The sequence below is a fragment of the Paramormyrops kingsleyae genome, chromosome 17 (assembly GCF_048594095.1).
Source record: "Paramormyrops kingsleyae isolate MSU_618 chromosome 17, PKINGS_0.4, whole genome shotgun sequence".
Taxonomy (NCBI): domain Eukaryota; kingdom Metazoa; phylum Chordata; class Actinopteri; order Osteoglossiformes; family Mormyridae; genus Paramormyrops; species Paramormyrops kingsleyae.
Window position 1 is genome coordinate 2,792,076 of NC_132813.1, and position 14,801 is coordinate 2,806,876.

The window sequence follows — 14,801 nt, forward strand, 5'->3', positions numbered from 1 at the left end:
TCAGTACACACCTTCGCACAGTCAGTACACACCTACACACAGTCGGTACACACCTCCACACAGTCGGTACACACCTACACACAGTGAGTACACACCTACGCACACTCGGTACACACCTTTGCACAGTCAGTACACACCTACACACAGTCGGTACACACCTCCACACAGTCGGTACACACCTACACACAGTCAGTACACACCTACGCACAGTCAGTACACACCTACACACAGTCGGTACACACCTACGCACACTCAGTACACACCTTCGCACAGTCAGTACACACCTACACACAGTCGGTACACACCTCCACACAGTCGGTACACACCTACACACAGTGAGTACACACCTACGCACACTCGGTACACACCTTCGCACAGTCAGTACATGCTCTGAGGTTATGCAGGACTGTCACAGCAGCCCGCTGGCTCGACACACTGTCACAGTTTTTGGTGTGGGGAGTCTGGCCCAGTACCCGGGAGAGGTTCCATTCTGCCGAGCCCCATGTTTCCATGGCAACCCTGGGATTGGTATGCCAGCCCATAAGCGACCCCTCTGTGCGCCATGGCAACGTTCAGCTGACATGTAGCCTGCACCTCATGCCTTGCCAGTGTGGCTCACGTCATGGACCCCGGAGCGCCATCCTGACCCCCCCACTCCCCCCACCTCTGAAGCGAGACGGCTGGCCGTGACAGGCCACGGGTCAGTGTAAACCCCCACCCCCCGTGTGGGCCGGACTCGATGAGCCACCTGCACACGGAGAGCATGCCGAAGGGGGACTCGTGTTCCCGTTTGTCTGGCTAATTAATCAACAAGTGGAATCATGTACTTGTGTTCTGTGGGGACACATGAGTACACAGAGATGAGTACATACAGAGATGAGTACATACAGAGATGAGTACACACAGAGATGAGTACATACAGAGATGAGTACACACAGAGATGAGTATATACAGAGATGAGTACACACAGAGATGAGTACATAAAGAGATTAGTACATACAGAGATGAGTACACACAGAGATGAGTACATACAGAGATGAGTACATACAGAGATGAGTACACACAGAGATGAGTACACACAGAGATGAGTACACACAGAGATGAGTATATACAGAGATGAGTACACACAGAGATGAGTACATAAAGAGATTAGTACATACAGAGATGAGTACACACAGAGATGAGTACACACAGAGATGAGTACACACAGAGATGAGTACATACAGAGATGAGTACACACAGAGATGAGTACATACAGATGAACAAAAAGTACACACAAATGAGTACATATGGATGAGTACATTTGGATGAATATCTGCGATCGTGAGTACATACAGAAGAACAGACAGAGTGGAGCAAAGAGATGAGTGCACTCCTATTTTTGTGTAGGCTGTGTTGTATTCTCAGCCAGAGGGTGAAAATCTCTATTGCCATTTAGTGACTGACGGATATTTCTGTGAAGGAAAAAAAATGATTAGTTGTCTAAAATAAACTCCCATCACAATTTCTGTTTGTCTGATTGCATGTTCACTTGTTGAACTTAATAATTCCGTGGTAAAGATGGCAAACATTTTTCTGCCTAAATGTACGGCGGTGGTGGGGGGGCGTAGAAGACTCAGGACCTCAGACTCCTGAAATCCTCTCCAAAGCCCCAACTGTGAGCCATGCATCTCACAAAAAGCATGTGTCCTTCTAATCCAGCCACCTCTGCAGTCCTTCATGGATGTTCTCTAAAAACCTCGTCTTTATTTGTCTCAGCTGAGAAAGTGCAAGTTGTGTTTAGGGACGACCCATGAATTTCTATGGCTTTCATTGTAAGGCAGCACTGTGTATTTCAGTTCCGCCATCCAGGGGAGGACGGTCGGCCAGGGGCTGATGGGATTTCTACCTTCAGCTCCCTCGTCTCGGACGTTTGGATCGTTTCCCACGACTCCGCAGCTGCACGTGACCCTGTGCTCCGGTCTCCCAGTGTCCCGCTGCTTAGGGGGACCCAGATGTACGACGCAGTGGCAGGACGAGGGAGCCCCTCATTACAGTGGACAAAGGCTATCGGCATCCTCGAGTGCTTTGAGAGATTACCAAACCTCAGTGGCATAGTCCAGTGGAAAATTTCAGAGAAGAGATAGTGTCTGAAAGTACACTCCACACTTCACCCTTCTGGGTTTTAGCCAGGCTTAACTAGGCACCATGTGTAGTCTCTCTCTCTCTCTCTTTCTCTCTCTCTCATCCCCTCACTCTCTCTCTCTCTTTCTCACACACGCACACACACACACACACACACACACACACACATACTCTCTCTCTCTTTCTCTCATCCCCTCACTCTCTCTCTCTCTCTCTCTCTCTCTCACACACACACACACACACAATCATTTACAAGCTATTTACAAGTTAATGGAAAATAAACGCACAGCAGATCACATGTCAGTGTCGAATGCTGAGTTGAAATTTAATAGCTAACAAATTCAACATTGCAGTGTTATGCCTAGTCCGACAAAACTGAAATAGTTGCACAAATTGCTGGAGGTTTTCAAGCTTAGGTAATTTGTCTAAAAAGGACATTGTTATGTTGTTGCATTCATCATCTTTATTACTGGTGGAGCCTGAGACAGAGCTTGGGGGGGGGGGGCACCCCTCCCATCCCCGAAAGAGTGTTCCTCTTCTGTATTTTGCCCTGACCCCCTGCTTCTGTTCTGGGTGTTAGGGGTGTTGGTCTGGTAAGTGGTTGTGACTACATTAGGCTGGTTTGGTCACAAAACAGCCACACGAATTGGCTGGAGTTGTTGTTCGGCTGAGCAATTTTCACCGTGGATGTTTGTGAAACATTAGTGAAGGGTTTTGCAGTTTCTTTGGGGACTAAGCTCCATTTTGGTACACAATCAGGGACTGGACACATCACCCCAGTATCATTAACAAAAGGTAAGGTGAGATGTGGCTTTTTACAGCTGTTTTCTCTCTTTTACTCCCTTCTCACCTTCAGTTTTGTTTCTGTTCTTCGGTAATGCCGGGCATTAATTACTCAGGTTGCAACCTAGTCGTTTGTGGAGAACTTACAGTGAGCAATAAACATTGGCCATATTAATTTCTCTTTTATGGATCCACAGCTGACCAAGGCCAGGAATAACAACCAGTTTAATTATTAGTTAAAGTACAATATAGCAGCGATATGTCTTTCACCACGTGAGACTCGCAAATGAGTCATAGGAAGAAAGTCCATAAATTTATGAGGGTTTGTCTTTATGGCTGCTTTCACTGAAGGCTATGCTGAACCTCCATCTGCACTTGGCACAAATGTGGTGTTTTTTCCATGTTCTGTGAGCTGGTGCGGGCATCCCGACGCCCTGAGGTTGGTGCTGCTCTTCAGTCTATATAACTTATTCTGAAATACTTACAAACTCACATATGACCTGGGCAATTTGAGTCTTTCTTCAGTATATGGTGCTATGCAGTGGATTTTGGTACTGAAAATACTTTTACAGAGAAGGTGACCTGTATTCAGTATCGCACTTTGTGTATCTGTAATAACATGTTCCACCCACCCCTTCCCCCGAAATGCTGTAAACAGCCATTCACGTTTTCTTTAGTCTCATACAGGTGCCATAAAGCCTGATCCAGTGTCCACGCCCACTGTTCTCTGGCCCCGCCCCTCCGCATCATGTGACCCTCCTGATGGATTCTAACAGATTCTGTTCCTCTCCGTCATTTCACGCCCACCCTCATTCTATACTGGCATCCTTTCATTGCACACACAGGCCAGCGTAATTGCGTCCCGCTCTGTAAAACGAAAGCTCCGCCTTCATCTGAGACACGAGACTCTGGACCCCGCCTGCTCTGTGCAGATCTGGAGTGTGCAAAGGTCTGTGCAGTTCCTCTTCACTGGGTTTAATGGCCGGCACAGGAAATGAGCACCATCAATATGCTCTGTGCCCTCCGTTTAGTAGATCATCAAAATACTGTGAGTTTCTCTGATTCAGAAGAATATTTAGTTGTGTGGCTAAATATCAGGGGGGGGGGGGGTAGGATGCTGTTCCTTTGATCAGAAGGTCCCCATTCAAGTCCAGTGGCTGACTGATTGATTCCACCATTTGTCCAAGTACTCCATTCTCAAGAGTATGTTGCCTTGGATTAAAGCTTCTGCTAAATACACATAATATAATTATCAACATCCTGTACCCTTCGCTGGTTTTGCAGACCATCCACATGCTGTGAGCTTGTCAGGAGATCATCATTATGCCGTAAATTTCACCAGGATTTGGTACTTGGTGAGACAGCAGAAAGTGGAGCTTGCATTGAATGTTGTGGTGACGTGGAACAGTGCAGGAAGAAAAACGTGTCTGTAAATTGTTCTACTTCCTGGTGTGACCCCAGGTGACAGTACCACAGTGGGCGTGTCATACGCCTTGTGGCCTATCAGGCTTCTCCACAGGAGAATCTCTGCTTGTTGCTCACCTTCACCATGTCTGTGCTAAGGGATTTACTCTGCCCTTTCCAGATGATTCTCATTCTCAGCCCTGAGAAAGAAGTCCTTGGTTTGACATTTCCCAGACTTTCACAAACATTCTGCCTGGAGTCCAAGAAATGCTGCCTTACTCAATAGTCTTCTTGCGGAGTTTAAGAGCACTGAATTGCTTAGTGTTGTACAGGGCTTGCTAGAACATGACATCTATGTTTGCGCACGACCATGAGCAGCACTTTCGGAATCCAGCTTCTGTCTACCTGATCTTCTAACAGACATATCACAACCTCACTAAGTGACCTGGATGTACAAGAGTTTGAAGCAATCAATTCAACAACCTTTGCTTTATTTTTAATGCAGCTGTAACTTTGGATCTCCTCAACTCTGGAGCACCTGGACAAGGTTCCCATCTCCACCTGTCTCATGTATTGCAAGAGGCTCCCATCTAACCCACCCATGGAAATGCAAACAGGACCACTGGTCAATGCCAAAGTTCTGTAGTTGTCCCAAAATTGGTAGTCGGGCATAACAAATGCAGCCTTAGCAAAGATCTTTATTCCATCAGAGCTTTGGAGCACGCTGTGGGCCTTCCATCACATCATGCCTTCTCCACCGCTCATACCCTCAACGAATCTATCCAGAGATTCAATAATATGCTGTCAAATCAGCTATAAAAACAAAAAGAGCAATAAAATTCAAAAGAAATAAACATCATGGCATAGAAATACATTATTATTATTATTATTATTATTATTATTGGCATTGTTATTACTGTTATACTTTTAAAGGAATCATTTGTGACTTTTTTCCATCAAACTTGAATAAATTACGTGTTATCGCTGAGGTCCAAACGTGGAAGTCACTTTATTCAGTGGCTCAGAGTAATATCAGCTACAGAGATTTATCTCCAGTGGCAGTAGAAAGCGCAATGCTGTGGTCTCTTCTTTCCTTCACTTCTCCTCCTAGCCGAGGCTCAAACTCCTTTCGGACCTCCTTTCGGACCTCCTATCGTCCGGGGCTGATGTCCAGCTCCACTACCCCGGAGCCACACTTAGTGCCTATAGACCACGACTGTTTATTTACATGCCCTGTCAGAATCTCAGCTATAAAGTACCATTTAGTGATGGACTCATGACGCTGTGCATCTCTGTATCGTGGTTGATAATCAGAGCCACTCAAATGGCTGATACCCCTCCGGGTATCGCGCCACGGCGTCGCCGCTTCAGCCCTGCCCCCGATCTGGACCTTTATTTGCTGTACATTTGGGCAATAAATTATGATAGAGCCGCAATCGTGCAGGATTGCAGTCATGGAGCGGACGAAGTGGGAAGTTTCTCTTAACCGATAATATGTGTTTGTTCTGTGAATTATTCTGTCTTACGCAAGCTAGGGTACATTGTAGTCATCAGGCGACAAAACGGTGGGGGCTTTATCATAAATGCTGTTTGATAAATGCAGAATTTTACAGCTGGGCCATAAAGACACTCACATGCACAGAAGCAAACACTGCCGCACTGTCCCTGTGGTATAAAGGCTATTAAGGCCCCGGCAGTGAGGCAGTCTTCTCGCACTGCATGCTGACGCGCTCTACATCAGGCAAGGTGAGGTGCCACTGTCCTCCTTTAACTTTCCCGTGTCACAGTTTGGACACTTCTGGTTCTGCGGTGTCATTTCAGCCATTCTTTGCCAGTCTGAAATGTGTTTTTATCAACATTTTGAACTGCCTGTTGGTCACGCTCGTGAATTACAGAGACTCTGCTGGAGACCGAGATCAGTGTTCAGATTCAGTCAGTTACTGCCAAGACACCGGCACAAACTGGGGTCATGCACCTTCTGAAAGAGTGTAAATAGCAGACGAGGTGGGGGGGGGGGAGGATTGATAGTCGCTGCCAATCTACTCGATGGATGGAGCCATTCCTTCCGGAACTCTGGAAGTTTCCATCCAGTTCAGAGAACAGTAAGTTTGTTCTCTGGAAACTGGGAGCCAGTGTCACGGTGGTGTACGGGATGCCTGTCACGGCATATGGAGCCAGGTTGTGGGTTCGAATCATGCAGGGACCCCCTCTGTAATGCTGCTGACTGTGTCTGGCTGACAGGTAAACAGGCTGATGGTTCAGACCAGACGCACAAAGGCGATTACGTCTGGCTGCTCTAAAGCCGCTTAATTAGATTGTTCCCACGGCGGCGGGAAAGCCGGCGATGGCTGCATTCCGCCGTGTCGGCGCTGGTTGCCGGCTGCCCCCTCGCCTGCATCCTCCTCTGATCTTCACGCCACATTAAGCCTTTGGCTGCGTGCGTTGTGGTGGCAGACAGGTCGCTTTAATATCATAATGCATCATTTTAATATGTAAGCGGTGAGCCTCGTTCCCCCTGCCGCCGTTTTATCTCTCTGTCTTCCACTTTTGCTTGTGGATTCATTTGTTCATGCAGCTGGCCACAGAGCCTTCTGAACTCAACGGAAGGTTTCAGGTCACAAACTGTACCTTCTCCCCATGATAGCAAACATCTCGGCAGAATCCATATTTTTTGGCGGTTTCAGTGCCGCTTGGAAGTCTGACACGGTTATGCTTCCTTCCCGTTACTCCTGGACTCCATGCTGGAATGCTGCAAGGCCACGGAGGGTTCAGGCTGTTCCTGCTGCACCTTCTCTCACTCGATCCTCCTCATACATCATTTGAATGTCGACCATGTGACCTCAATGCTAAGTTCAGTCAGTGTGACTGGGGAATAGCGGGTATTATTGTGTTGAGGCAAGTAGATCCTTTTAGCGGGAGCTGGATGCTGATAGATTCAACTCTCAGGACTGCCGGGAGGAGAAGGGGCTTCACCTCCTACTGTTCATTGGGGGAGAACAGTAGGAAAATGAATCGTGATGCTTGCAATTTATTGTTTTTATGCATAGATCGTGTGGGATCTAAGTAACCATGGTGTCTTCTGGAATGTGTCCGCTGTCCTTTGGTTCATGGCTGGAGCTGATTGTGTGTGTGTGTGCGAGTCTGAGCGTGACTTTGTGTAAAACATCCACAGATGGGGAAGAGGAAGTTCTCAGGGTTGGAGGTGACCCTGATCGTGATGTTCCTCCTGGTCGCAGTGGTGGCAATCGCCCTGGTGGTGGTGCTGGCGACAGGAGAGCCAGCCGTGATCACCAGCGAGGATGGTGAGTGTCTGCGGTGTGGTGGCCGACCAGTGGGGGGTCGACATGGAGAAACAGGGAGGCAGAGACTTGAATGGACATTGTCCTGGACCCTGGGCCCGGCTTAGGGACCTGGTCCTGGTTTTGGTTCAGAGTCCTAGCCCTGGTTCAAGTCCGGGTCTGAGCTTACCATCCTGGTCCTGGTTCAGGTCCTGGCTCAGAGACCTGTCACACTGCTAACTAATTCTCAATAAACAACACTTATAAAATTGGAAAATGGAGGCAAGAGATTTCAATGGACAAGGCAGAGAGACATAAAGGTTCATAAAGTGAATGAAACCCCAGTTCAGGGTTAGTCTTGTTTGAAACTCTTAAAGGCAAACTTACAGTTTCTGTTTTGATCACACATTTTTTTGGTCACATAAGAGCCCCACAGAAATGTATGAGTCCACTGCTAATTGGTTGATGTGTTTGGGGAGAAAGGTCATTTGCTCAACTAGGTAAACAAATCCCAGGTTAATGCCCCCCCCACCCCCCATGTGCCATTGTTTGATTGGTTGTTTGTGTGCCATTTGTTAAAGAGGTGCCCAATTTCGTACCGGAATGTCCCAATATCGACCTGGGCGAGAGAGTGGACTGTTTCCCAGAATCTGGAGCGTCAATGGTAAGTTTAAGCGACGCATCCTCACATGCTGGGTGAGAAGGTGAAGGAGCGGAATGGGGCCCCTGGACCCTACGGGCCCTGACATGGCGCTGATGCCCCTTTGATTCTCTGCAGTTGAAGTGTGCGCAGCGGGGGTGCTGTTGGCAGCCTCTGGACGATAGCAATGCGCCGTGGTGCTTCTTCCCAGCCAACCAGGGCTACGAGGTGACCAGCGAGGAGAAACCCACCGACTACAGTAGGCATCACGCCACCTCCCCCCCCCCGGCCCACGCGGACTTGCCGCACCCTCCGTTTCCAGATGAGCGGGACCTCGGGGGGTGGAGAATGTTGGGAATTATCCACGTTTGAAACAATAACCATCAATAACCTGTGGAGTGGCTCTCATGAGCAGCGGCCGGCCATGTGGCCGAGCCTCACGGAGGATTCATTAGCGGATTACGGGAAGCGTGTCATTGTCACAAAGCCGTCAGCGCCGGTGGGCGCTGGCTGCTGATACGGGACTTCTGGGGACGTCTCAGTGCTTTTTCTTTTCCCTTTAAGAACGTGACACGGTTCTGAAGAGACTTGCGGCCCCGCCCATGTTCCAGAGCCACATCGAGGAGCTCGTCTGTCACGAGGAGATGCAGACGCCGAACCGATTCAGGTTCCAGGTCCGTTTGTCTGGGTGGGCCTACACAAATGTTCTGTCTGAGGCGTGTGGCAGAGGGCTTTCAGGAGAATGGAGTCTGCCCAGGACCCTGTAACCAGGGCCAGTCAACCGTGTCGGTTGACATAGGCAGCTGCCTAGGGCACCATCATGTGAGGGGGCGCTGACCTAGAAAAGCGCCAGTGTAACAGCATGCTTATGCTTCCATGCATGGAGCACTGGCATGTCCATGGAACTGGGCATGGGTCTTATTGTGCTACCTGGGTGGCATGCAACTGGGCATGGGTCTTATTGTGCTACCTGGGTGGCATGGAACTGGGCATGGGTCTTATTGTGCTACCTGGGTGGCATGGAACTGGGCATGGGTCTTATTGTGCTACCTGGGTGGCATGCAACTGGGCATGGGTCTTATTGTGCTACCTGGGTGGCATGCAACTGGGCATGGGTCTTATTGTGCTACCTGGGTGGCATGGAATTGGGCATGGGTCTTATTGTGCTACCTGGGTGGCATGCAACTGGGCATGGGTCTTATTGTGCTACCTGGGTGGCATGCAACTGGGCATGGGTCTTATTGTGCTACCTGGGTGGCATGGAACTGGGCATGGGTCTTATTGTGCTACCTGGGTGGCATGCAACTGGGCATGGGTCTTATTGTGCTACCTGGGTGGCATGGAATTGGGCATGGGTCTTATTGTGCTACCTGGGTGGCATGGAACTGGGCATGGGTCTTATTGTGGTACCTGGGTGGCGTGTTAGTGGTGAATTGGATGTTTAAACTCAAGCTGTTGGTTCTTTACTGTGAGGTTGGTCCTTTACAGCTAAACTGTCTCTGTTTGTAGGATAATGGCCTCTCTCTCTCTGTCTCTCTCTCCCTCCCTCCCCCCCAGATCACCGATAGCAAGAAGCAAAGGTTCGAGGTGCCCCATGAGCACGTGAAGCCACCCCCCAGTCCACCAGGTGGCGCCCTGAAGTACGAGGTGGAGCTGCTCAGGAAGCCCTTTGGCCTGAAGCTGCGTCGGGCTGATACCAAGAGAATCCTGTGAGCCACACGCCGGTGCCGCTCTGTCCGACCGACCAGTCGGGTCACGGAGCTGGCCGCCGCGCTCCGCCATTGTCCCTGTGGGGGTGTCCCCGGCATGCCACACCGCACCACAAAAACGCCCAGGATTCATAGCTGAAACTAATATCATGTTCGACTAGTTCAACCGTCAAGAGCTTTTATTTACAATTAATTAATCTCATTACTATGCGCCCTGTATAAGAAAGGCATTTATTTCCCTGTTCTGTGTCTGTCACTGGCAGAGAGAGACAACATAATTACGGTTGTGTCTCCCAGGGACAACTCAGTGGATCTCTGTCATTAGAGAAATCAATTAGTCCTCAAACGGAGTGAAGAATGCACTCTCCTCCACAATTAACCATTATTATAAAAACGGGGGGAAAAAAGATAATGAGTCTTCATTAATTCTCTTTTTCCTCCCTTTGTGTTCGGTCTCAGCTGAAAGTGGTCCCGGATTAGGTGGGATTACCGGGTCAGGCAGCGGTAAACTCGCCCCGGTTGACAGACGCTCGCCACGTACGTTAATTTGCTCACTGCGGGGAGTACGTGTGACCTATCATTGCGTCGTCACGGGAACGTGATAAGCGTGATTAGATTCATGGAGGCTCGTGTCCAAATCAGTCTCTCGTTCTGCAATTTACTGCCTCTTATAAAGCATTTCTATGGCAGCACCGCAATGTGTCACTAATAAATAATGGCTGCTTTTATATTTGGGGGGGTGGAAAGCCTTCTCCCTCCCTTACTTGCTGTTTTTTGACTTGGGTGGATGTCATCCATTTGCAACCCTTTGGATTTCTGGGACACACTGCCCCCCATGTGATGAGCTGGGCTTCTTGTCCCCTTATGCAGGTTCGACACCACCATGGGCCCCCTGGTGTTTGCTGACCAGTACCTCCAGCTCTCCGCCCGGCTTCCTTCGCACAATATCTATGGGCTCGGGGAGCACGTCCACCAGAGCTTCAAGCACGACACCAACTGGAGGACCTGGCCCATTTTCACCCGGGACTCCTTCCCCAATGGGGTGAGTGCCTGACTCGAACCCCCAAACCAATCTTCACATGGGGTTCGATCTCCACCCCATCTCAATCTCTATTTATGTTGCCTCTGCGGGTCAATGGGTTGACCCCCCCGAACGTACTTGCTAACATTAAAGAACAAAGAAAAAAAATGGATCTGCTGTCCAATCCTGTCCAATCCCGCTGGACCAGCTGCAAATCATAAAATGAAACCCAGCAGTCTGAAAGGTGACTGGGAGGCAGGTTCAACCCAGAACCCCAAGCCCTCATGTGGATTTTCATGTTTTGCTTCTACAGGGGACCCACAACCTGTATGGACATTATCCCTTCTTCCTGTGTCTGGAGGACGAGAGCGGCCAGTCCTTTGGGGTTTTCCTCATGAACAGCAACGCGATGGGTATTTCTGGCCAGTTGTTCCTGAAAGAAGGCGTGAACATCTCCCACAAGCTGCTTAAGTACTTAGAGTTTTTCCATGAGGGAAATTCCAGTTTGCAGATCATGGAGATCTTAGCAGATGCAGCCTGGTTACGAGGGAGAAGCTTCTTTTGTATTCTAAAATACGATGCCGTTGGCGTTCCACCTTAGCAGACTGTACCCCTCTACAGACCTCCTCCCTCACCTAACGGTCTGGTTCTGACTCACACAGAGATCACCCTGCAGCCTGCCCCCGCCGTCACGTACCGGACAATCGGAGGTGTCCTGGACTTCTACATCCTGCTCGGGAACAGCCCTGAGGCAGTGGTCCAGGAGTTCCTGGAGGTGAGGACATACTGGTGGGGATTTTTTAAAGAGTCAATGACATACTCTCCATCATTTTAATAATAACGCTACGCAGAATTAAAATGAAAGTATGAGGTCCACTCTTTGGCCCTCCTCATACAGGGCAAATGATATATGATTGTCTGGAAGTTTATTAAGTTATATTTGCATATTGGCAGCCTGGATCTAAGAATTAGCATGGGTTTTTGGAAAGGAGAGGTATGTACACTCAAAGGATTCATCTTAATGGAGGTTCACTCACTCAGCAGCACCATCAGCTGCCCGAAGCTTCTCTCCCCACCATATCTCAAGGAAGATGGTCCAGCAGAAATGTAAATTAGCTCAAAATAAGCTAGTGATTACTGATTAGTCCACTAGATCATGTCGTTCCATCAGAGTAGGCGTGTAAGAGCATTTCTCTGTACATGTGAAGAAGATGTGAGGATGTATCTGAGTAGGGGTGCTGTTTGTCCTGACACTTTGCTTATTTATTTTTAAAGAGTAAAAGGCAGTTAAGTAAAGGCATCTCTTGGCAAAGCTGTAGGGGCGATCCAAAGCCCAAATGTGAGGCATGCGGAAAGCTCTGGAAAGCAGCGGAGCGTGCAGGGACGCTGTCGGGGGAGCGAGGAACATGCCAGCGGTCTGCTGGGGCGGCAGCTGTTCCAGTTACCGCTCAGTTAGCATCTGGTTTAGTCCTGGTGTGCTGGGTCAGAGCAGCGGTGGGTTTAATTAGTGCAGGCTGAGGAAGAGATTCATGTCTCGTGATCTCAGGTCCCAGAAGGGGGCTTCACTGCTGAAACCTGGAGCCGGTGCTTTGTGATCAATCTGACGGTGCCTGACTGCGATCGCCGTCTCTCTCCCAGCTCATCGGCCGGCCCATGATCCCACCCTACTGGTCTCTGGGATTCCAGCTGTCCCGCTGGGGCTACAGCAGCCTGGACGAGGTCAAGCAGACAGTGGAGAGGAACCGAGCGATTGGGCTGCCATATGTAAGTGCAGAGATGTCTGGATTCTAGGTGTCTTGGTCCCAGTTCATGGCAGTGGTCCTGGTCCCTGGTCTCGGTTCAGAGTGCTGGTCCTGGCTCAGGGGCCTGTCACACCGCTACCTAATGCTCAATAAACAACACTTATAAAAATAAAAATCCGTCTTGATCCTTTCTGCCTGTGCGCTATCATATGTGTGCATCTGTGTCCTTCCAGGCAGAGTTATAGCGGTAAATAAGATGGCCGCTTCGCCTAAACATGGAGCAGAAGTACAGCTGAAGGTGAAAGGGACCGTAAAACAAACTTAAAAATACATAAACGCAGAAGCGGAGCCAAAAGCCTCGGCGTAAATGTGAGGCATGTTTATTATTATGCTGCACGGCTTACGAAGTTCTGAGTCACAAGTCTGAGGGGGGATGCTAATCAGTGTGAGAGGGGGAGAGCATCATTACCGAATGCCGGAGCATTCTGCACCGAGTAGCATTTGCTAGGAATTGGCAGAAATGCGTTTCCATCTGGCGAGTGCGGAGGCGGAGGCGTGTGGCGGTAACCGAACGGGCCGCGCGTGAGAAAGGCCATAACTTAATGAGCGCATTAGCTGCCGTGTGTTGACATGACTTTTTAATCTCCATCTTTGCTTTCGCCTCTCGACATTTCAGGACGTCCAGTTCACAGACATCGACTACATGGAGGAGAAGAAGGACTTCACGTATGACTTGGTGAAATTTAAGGACCTCCCGCAGTTCGCTGACTATATGCACGCTGCCGGTCAGAAATATGTGCTGATCCTGGTAGGTCCCTGGGGAAAACACAATCCTTAAATGCTGGGGACAAAGTCATGGTGTTGACTCAGCTGATTCGAACTGAGAACTTTACTCAGTCGAACCAGGACGTTTGGCTGTTTCAGGTCCCCCTAAGACTCATGACAGGAAGTTAAAAAAATTCTGCTCATTGTCTGAACACAAATGTCCTTTTCACCCGGAGTGATAAGAGGTGGAGGGAACTAGACGGCAGGTAACGTCTTATTCTGCCAGTAATACCTGGTTCTGCCAATAATGCCTGATTCTGTGCCTCAGGACCCAGCCATAGCCATCAGTCCCAGAGTGAACGGGCCATACGCATCCTATGATCGTGGGAATCAGAAGAAAGTCTGGGTGACAGAGGCTGATGGTGAAACACCCTTGGAGGGAGAGGTATGCAGGAAGGTGGGGCGTGATAGAGGGCCAAATAAATACCAGGCAAGGGGGAAGACGGGGGAGGTAAACTTACAAACTGGGACAATCACACATTGAATGGGTCAAGGTGATACTAAGCTATGCGTGAGCTACATGATTCCCAGCTCCCAAATTATTTCCAAGTATCCCCCCCATTCCCGGCTCCCGCATTATTCCCAGGTATCCCCCCAATTCCCGGCTCCCACATTATTCCCAGGTATGCCCCCATTCCCAGCTCCCACATTATTCCCAGGTCCCCCCCCCCCCATTCCCAGCTCCCACATTATTCCCAGGTTTCCCCCCACTCCCAGCTCCCAAATTATTCCCAGGTATCCCCCCATTCCCAGCTCCCGCATTATTCCCAGGTTTCCCCCCACTCCCAGTTCCCAAATTATTCCCAGGTATCTCCCCCACTCCTAGTTCCCAAATTATTCCCAGGTATCCCCCCCCCCACTCCTAGTTCCCACATTATTCCCAGGTATTCCCCCAATTCCCGGATCCCGCATTATTCCCAGGTATCCCCCCAATTCCCGGCTCCCGCATTATTCCCAGGTATCCCCCCATTCCCAGTTCCCAAATTATTCCCAGGTATCTCCCCCATTCCCAGCTCCCACATTATTCCCAGGTATCCCCCCCACTTCCAGTTCCCACATTATTCCCAGGTATCCCCCCAATTCCCGGCTCCCGTATTATTCCCAGGTATCCCCCCCACTTCCAGTTCCGACATTATTCCCAGGTATCCCCCCCCATTCCCAGCTCCCGCATTATTCCCAGGTATCCCCCCCACTTCCAGTTCCCACATTATTCCCAGGTATCCCCCCATTCCCGGCTCCCACATTATTCCCAGGTATCCCCCCAATTCCCGGCTC

The 14,801-nt window shown here is 49.6% G+C and overlaps 1 protein-coding gene across 3 annotated transcripts in view; it reads left to right on the top strand.

Moving 5' to 3' along the window:
- Positions 1-2,521: 2,521 nt before the first annotated feature.
- si (sucrase-isomaltase) overlaps positions 2,522-14,801 on the top strand; it is a 38,123-nt gene continuing 25,843 nt past the window's right edge. The window contains exons 1-12 of one of the 3 annotated variants that reach the window (XM_072701663.1): positions 2,522-2,540; positions 7,484-7,613; positions 8,171-8,253; positions 8,368-8,488; positions 8,794-8,903; positions 9,787-9,938; positions 10,809-10,980; positions 11,273-11,372; positions 11,622-11,734; positions 12,598-12,723; positions 13,378-13,509; positions 13,795-13,911. In XM_072701663.1, coding sequence (XP_072557764.1) covers positions 7,484-7,613; positions 8,171-8,253; positions 8,368-8,488; positions 8,794-8,903; positions 9,787-9,938; positions 10,809-10,980; positions 11,273-11,372; positions 11,622-11,734; positions 12,598-12,723; positions 13,378-13,509; positions 13,795-13,911 — 1,356 coding nt within the window. In that variant the 5' untranslated portion in view covers positions 2,522-2,540. Of the gene's footprint in view, positions 2,541-2,618; positions 2,920-5,930; positions 6,058-7,483; positions 7,614-8,170; positions 8,254-8,367; positions 8,489-8,793; positions 8,904-9,786; positions 9,939-10,808; positions 10,981-11,272; positions 11,373-11,621; positions 11,735-12,597; positions 12,724-13,377; positions 13,510-13,794; positions 13,912-14,801 lie in introns of those variants that run through there. The other 2 variants (XM_023792690.2, XM_023792689.2) reach the window with 2 other exon arrangements.